A 7,814-nucleotide genomic window follows, 5' to 3' on the forward strand; every position below is an offset into this window, starting at 1 on the left:
ATTTTGTGAATTGCTCCTAATTTGTGCTTAAAAGTAAAAACATGCCTTTTAGGCCTTAAAATTGCTAATTTTAATTCACTTTAATTCCATTCGATGCCTTGATATGTTTGTTAAGTGATTTCAGGTTTAAAAGGCAAAGATTGGGTTGAAAGAATGAAGAAAAAGCATGCAAAAATGGAGAATTCATGAAGAAATGAGGATTTGCTGAACTGAAGGCCACACGCACGCGTCACCTACGCATACGCGTGAGATGGAAATTTGCAAGAGACGCACGCGTCACCCCACGCGCACGTGTGACCATAGAATCAGCAATTGACATGCATGCGTCATCCACGCGGACGCGTGATGTTGGTCACGTGACTAGTAAAGGCAAAACGTTGGGGCCGATTTCAAAGTTCATGGAGGCCCAAATCCAACTCATTTCTGATGCTTTTGAACCCAAGGATGGAAAGGAATTGAGGGGGGTAGGAGCACATAGTTTGAGTTTTCATTATGTTTTAGGGTAGACTTCTAGAGAGAGAGGCTCTCTCCTCTCTCTAGATTTTAGGGTAGTTTATGTTAATTTTTCTTAGATCCAAGTTATAATTCTTGTTTTGATTTCAATTCTCTATATATTTTAGTGTTCTATTGTCTTAATCTTATTAGTTTCTCTTGTTAATTTCTTGTTTGCTCTCTTTTATGTTTATGAACAATTGTTAGATCTCAATTTCTTCTCATGCAATTTTATATTTCTATGTCTTTTGATATTTACTTCACTTGTTATTATTAATTCCTTGCTTTTGTTAGTTATAGCTTTTATTAATTCTTGCATTTTGTGATGTTTACTTTTATTGCACACTATGTGTTTGATAGAATATTTTGTAGGATGACCATGCACCTCGAATTTCTCATAACCATTATCACCAGCCCAAATTAGATGCCAGTTTTTAGACTCCTTCCTAACCTTCTCAAGCCTACTTTTGATAACTGGTGATAGTACTCCCACGTGATTTTCCAACTTTACCTTATTCCTAGCCATTGTACGCATTACAAACATTCCGACTTCCTCTAGCAGTGTGATGATTTGCTTTCCTCATTCTTCCTTTATCTTTGAGTTAAATACTTCACATGCATTATTGCAAATAGAGTCCAACTTCGACTTGTGACTGAACTTTGACCATGTCCATGAATCCCCTGGCCATTTTTCCAGATATGCCCAGGCATCCCGTTAGCCTCTAATCTTATCCATTAACTCCTTGAACTGCTGGTACGTAGTGGCCCGTGCGCAATCCCACAACAATCCGCTTAGCTCCAAGTCTTTCCATTGTTTATTGAAATTACGTCACAAATGCCACACACAGAAACGGTGATGCACATTAAACATCACCTCCCTTATGGCTGGAATCAAACCCTGCAACAGAAATTGAGACAGCATAGCCATGGTGAGTGAGAACACATAATGATTCACCATAACAGTCCTTAACTTTCACCCCATGCACCATAATAGACCCTGACTTTTAAAAAATACACTATAACAGTCCCTAACTTTCAAAATGATTCACCATAATAGCCCTTAATATTTACATCGTGCAAACAACATAGTCCCATTCCAATTTTGCAAATCAGTTCATATTCAACCCAAATAAAATTCACCAAACTGATTTCAAGAACAACTCATTAACGATTGCTTATGCTATTATGCAGACTTTCTGATTTCAAGAATCAATAATCAATATATCATCATCATTAACCAATGTTACTCACACACATACAAAATCAAATAAATAATCCTTATTCAATAATCATTAAGCTTTTTGCATCAATATATTTAATTAGTATAAGCCTAACATCAGATTAAAAACAACATAAGCAATGAAAAGTAATAATCAGTATTTCAATAATCAAATTAAATCAATAAATCAATAAGCATAACATTAGAATAACAACCATTAGACTTTTTGCATCAATATATTTAATAAGTATAAGCCTAGCATCAGATTGAAAACAATACAAGCATAAAAAGTAATAATCAGTATTTCAATAATCAAATCAAATCAGTAACCACTAACAACCAAAATGCATCAGTATTATTATTATTCAAATGGAATGTATCTATTATTAAAAGTAATCATTAGTATTTCAATATTAAATAGAATGTATTTATTATTATTATTATTATTATTATTATTATTATTATTTAACTAATATACCACTAACCACCAAAATGCATCAGTAAATAAAAATCAAACATACCTTTTGCATATCAAAAATAAAACACCACCCGTGTGTCTTGTAGTCTCTAAGGTCTTGATGCAACAATTCCAAGAACCACTTCCAATTATCTTTATTCTCGACGTTCACAATTGTCCATGCAATCACGTAGATGTGGTGATTAGCATCTTGCCCGAAGCTGACAATATTTGGCCTCCAAATACGGTCTTCAAGAAAGCACCATCAAGACCAATTAGTGGACGGCAGCTAGCTTTAAAATCGTTCTTGGAATCGGCTAAGCACACGTACATCTTCTCCAAGATTGGTCCCCATGTGGCTGTGGAGTTGTGCAAATTTGAACAGTTGATCCTGAATTGGTCTTGAGTAAAGTAAGGCCGTAGTCTCTCAACATAGCATATTGTGCCTTCTCATCCCCATAAACCACATTTCTAGTATCACTCAGTGCTCTTGAAATTGAATTCCTATTGAGGGATAGATCATACTTTGTCTTGAAGAATGTTGTAACATCATAATGTCTAAAGTTAGGATACTTCCTCACTTTCTTTACCAGCTTACTTGCAACCCAGTTTCGGTTTGCATCCCTATTCTTATCCTCTCTAGGACAAGTATGATCATCCATGAAAGTCTTCACTTGCCAGCAGCTGTCCTCATAGTCCCTTGAGGCATAAATCACCCATTTACATTCTTTGACTTTACATATTGTCCTTACTCTTTTTCTATCATTTTTCTTAAACTTGATACGCCTTTCCTCTTGGATGGTGTACTCCCTCACAGCCTCTTTGAAGTCCCATTTGGTATTAAATTTCATTTCGACTTCTAAGTGCAGTTCACCAAACCTTGAACCCTCTCAAAACACTGAAAAAACTTCTAGAATCATCGTCTTCATCCAGCTCATCTTCATAATTTGGTGGGGTTTTCATCTCCAACGAATGCCATGAATTTGCACCATCAGAATCAGCTCCGGGATCATAAGCATTATAGTCTTCAACCTTTGCATCCCCCACAAAACCAAGATCAACTTCTTGATCTAAAACATCTTCCACAAATGCATCATAATCAACTATTATCTTCTCTTTACCCTTACCAGATGCACCTGTAGGACCATTCTTCAATTTCACATCCTTCCTTCTTGAGGAAGAAATATTAACCAAATCAATCAAATCAGAGGAGCTGTCATCCCCTACTAGCTTATAACTTTCATCTTCAGCACTATCATAGCTATCAGAGGAGTCTTCATTAGAAGATAGAACAATTTCAGGAACCTTTACTGACTTATCTTTTGCAACATATCTTCGACAGTGTCTCATGCTCATGGTTGTAGACCTCAGACAATACTTCCTGAACAAATTGGTTTTGGATTGTGTTGATTTATGTGTGAATTTTGGGATTGTCTCAGGCTTAGGCTTAAGTTTGGCTTTGGTGGGTTCTTGATTCTTAGGAATAGAATATATGCTCTTGGACTTAAGGCTGGGCTCTACAATTGGTTTCTGATCAGCATAGGGTTTAAGATCAACAACTGGAGGGGACACGTTATGATAAGCATGGGTAGAAGTGTTTGGAATGACCCTGGCTTCCTTACCAACATCTCCTACTTGATCATCAACATATACCATAACCTCTTTTCCTTCCAGAATCTCAGGTGTTGACACTTCATGCTCAATGAACACATCAACCAGACAATTGTTTTTCTTAGCAAAGAAACACATCTCCCTTAACTCTCCATCATTGTTTAACCTCCTGAGTCCAACCTCTAGACTCCTACCTAGAACAAGCCACCAACATTCCTTCATCTTGTCATACCCAAGCTCTTTATGGTAATTCCTAATATAGAAAACATCTAATGTATCTTCATCAATATCACCCAAACAACTTTTCTTATTAGGAGAATAAACCATCCTTCCTTCTTCATTTTTTTCAAAGCTACCCCCATGATGGAACATAATGTCAATTAGATTTTCCATCTGCATCAGAAATAAAAATTGTACACATTAACTCAATGACCATGGTCACAACCCAAAAATCAACAGATTGCATTTCATGGATGGTAAAAAAAAAAAAAACTTTTCCCTGTTTCATTAGGCAAAAATAGAGCATGTTTAAAATCCATAACCTAACATAACAATATATAAAACCTTAAAACTTTATCAATGATGAAAACACCCCACCACAAACAAGCAGAAAGCCAACTAAACCCTTGAAAATCAAGCTATGATTGTCAAAAAAAAATAAGGGCACTGTGTACTCACCTCAATAACAACAACAATAGTGCTTCCTCAATAACGGCACTGTGAACTCCACGATGACACTTGTAGTCCCGCAAAATTGTCGAACTCGCAAACCCTAAACAACTACACTAAGCCTTCACCATTGTCAGAGGAAGAGGGAGTTTAAGCATTTTGGTGTTGGAGAAAGGAAGGAGAAGACTGTGAGTGATCAAAATCCATATGGCTCTAACGTTTTATTTTCTTCATTCAGGTAGAATGGTGATGTTTTACTCTCTTTAGGCACCAAAACCCTAAACGACACTGTATGGAACATCCACCATGGTAGCCACTTGTCAGATCAGCACTCCGATTTGCTGACTCAGGCCAGAAATAAGCTTGGGGACTTTTATGGAGCCTGAGTTCAATCTCGAGGACCAAAATGGTGCAATTGAAAATTCAGGGGTGAAATTGGTGCAGGGGCCAAATCCGAGGGACCATTTTGGGGATTTAGTCCTCTAACAATTTGTCCTTGGCTAATTATCATCCCTACCACATAATCGTCATAAAATGCCAAATTACACTATTATTATGTATGATAATTCCGTGTATTATATATATAAGGGTAAACTATCAAAATTTTCTCTAATTTTTTAATACGCTAACAAAAATATCTCTCATTTTGGTTAACAATAAAAATATCCAACGTTAAATATATATTCTCAAAAAAAATTTTAGAGAATGAATTTTGATACAGTTTTTCGCAAGCTTGATTAGAAAAATAAAATATTTTTATCCCTAAAATTTGGTAATTTTATGTTAAGTAGTTTTTTTTTGCGATTTATGTTTATTAATGGCCAAAACAAATGAAAAAAAAATTATAAAGATAAAATTTTTATCTGACTTTTTTATGTACTCTCTAAATGATTACCTAAATATTTCTAAAGAATTTTAAATCAAATTCATAAATAATTGTCAACTAAAAAGTCATTTACAACTTAAAAAAGATAATATTTATTTTGATTATTTTTAATATGTTTTATAATATTTTGAGAATATTTTTATCGTTATAAAAATAGAAGGTATTTTTGTTAGTATTTTCAAAATATCAGAAACAGTTTTGATAGTTTATCCTATAAAAATTAATTAGGTTTTATTATTATTATTATTATTATTATTATTATTATTATTATTATTATTATTATTATTATTATTATAAGTTAAATATCTGTGATTTGAAGGGAAAAGAAAAAGTGGGATCTAGCTCAACACGGATATGGGTGGGTAATTTGGTTGGGCCTGGGTTTTTTAGTCAATGGGTGTGAAATTTCTTGGTTACCACTAACGTACCTGTGGCCCAATGAAACTAAGAAACTTCAGACCAAAAAGAAAATGATTTGGCGCAAACCAGTACGTGAAAAAGATTAAAAGGGTAAACTAAGTTTGCCAAACTAGTTACACTAGTTAAGCATTGACCATGGGCTTTTTCTTTCTTCCATTGTTTCAGAAAACCGCATTTTACATACCCACCACAAACACACACAAATACATAATTAAGACATAGATGTTAGTTAACTTAATACTACACTAAACACTATTGATGAATATTTGTTTTTATCAAAATAGTTGTCTATAAAATCTACCGTTGGATTAAAATTTATATAAATTGTATATCAATTCAAAATCGTTTGATATTTTTTTTTATAGATTAAAATTGATGATGATATAAAATTTTAAAACACATATATTTTAGATCATATCTATAAATTTCATGTCAATCCAAAATCATTTGATATACTTGTTGTTAGTTACATTTATTATCTTTTAAACATTTTGAATTTAAATTTATAATTAGAAAGAAAAAATAATCCAAAATTTTCAAACCAAATAAGTTAAATTACCAAGTTTGAATAACCCTAGCTAGATAAAGCAAAACAAACCGGGTCAAGGACAAGAAGTGTATATAGAGTTAGCAAAGCCCAATTTGGTAATTTTATACCGCGTGTGCTGCGGTTCATGCACGTGGATGTGAGATTGAATAATTTGGTCTACCACCTAGGTTAAATGATGATGATACACGTGCATATATTGGTTCATGAATGGGGGGCAAAAGAGGAAAAACATACAAAAGCAAGAAACACAAAGAAAATGGGTAGATACATAGATAAATAGATAGATGGATAATCATCTATCTCATTTGCCATGTTTCTTTGTTCTTCTTTTCCATTTTGGGGACCATTTTCTTAAAGAAATGTCTACTCAAAGTGGAACACAACTCCTTGAATTCTGATGAATGTGAGGCTTTCATTAATTCATTCACAACCATGGTTTCTCAACATGGCCAATGCATACTCCATCACCATTAGTACCCCAATATATATAAACCATAATAATTAAATTAGCAAAAGTAAAGTCAATTTTTTCTTTTGTTTAATTAATATATATACACATGCATAGAGTTATCAATTGACATAACGTAACATTCATATATACTCTTGATTTGGCCATTTTGAACCTTAATTTCCAAAAGCATGATTGTAGTGGGATCTTGGTAAGCCACACTTAGGTGTTAGGTGTCCATCAAATAGAGGTTTAATTTGGAAAAATGAAAAAAAGCGCAAAATAATTGAGTGTTTTGTTTGATATGAGAAAAAAAAAAAAAGGAGACTTTCGTTTCATAAAAAAAATGACTTTGAAAATTGCTTTTCATATTGGTGATGGGTCCAAATATAGTCCAGAACAATCGTCATTCCACTTTCACTTTAATAGTTTAATTTCAATACATTTATAGGTTTATGCATTCGCCAATAAATCAAAGCTAATAAAGGTTTTCTTTAATTTATTTGTGTTCACCAAAGCTTTGAGCTCTATTATTTCCTTTTTGATTGCAATCATAAAAATAAAGAATAATCGAAGTATCATTATTGGGATATTTTTTTAAATTGATTTCGCGGAAAAAGCATGAGTGACGTATTACATATAGTTTCTTTTTAACCTGTATATTATTTCTTATAAATAATAAACGCAGAAATGGCCAAATAATTAATACTAAATCATTAAATCCTTGTAGATTGAATAATTAAGAAGTCTTTAACTACTTAACAAGGACTTTAAATAGGGTTAAATTAAAGTAGAATGGATCAATAAAAAAAAACATTTCTAGGTCAACTTCTATCAAACTTTTTCTTTTGATCAAGAATAATATTTTCGTAAATAAAAACTAGTTATATGGACATGTGATGTGTAACATGTAACAGCTGAGCAATCCAGTGATCACAAATTAACATTATGTATATATACAAATATACGCCAGCTTTTAGTATGTGGTTTCGATCGTCTTATATTATTTCATGTTATCACCTGCCTGGTTCATCACAAAATTAATATGATAAATTAATCTAT

The 7,814-nt window shown here is 33.0% G+C and overlaps 1 protein-coding gene across 1 annotated transcript; it reads right to left on the bottom strand.

The window, feature by feature from the left end:
* Positions 1 to 1,355: 1,355 nt before the first annotated feature.
* Positions 1,356 to 3,019, bottom strand: LOC107615743 (uncharacterized). The gene is made up of 3 exons (XM_016317778.1): positions 2,500 to 3,019; positions 2,233 to 2,417; positions 1,356 to 1,493 (listed from the first exon to the last, which is right to left on the bottom strand). The coding sequence occupies exons 1-3, from the start codon at positions 3,017 to 3,019 to the stop codon at positions 1,356 to 1,358; spliced, it is 843 nt and encodes a 280-aa protein (XP_016173264.1).
* Positions 3,020 to 7,814: the final 4,795 nt, after the last annotated feature.

The sequence above is a fragment of the Arachis ipaensis genome, chromosome B9 (genome assembly GCF_059453495.1).
Source record: "Arachis ipaensis isolate K30076 ecotype BB chromosome B9, ASM5945349v1, whole genome shotgun sequence".
Classification (NCBI taxonomy): Eukaryota; Viridiplantae; Streptophyta; class Magnoliopsida; order Fabales; family Fabaceae; genus Arachis; species Arachis ipaensis.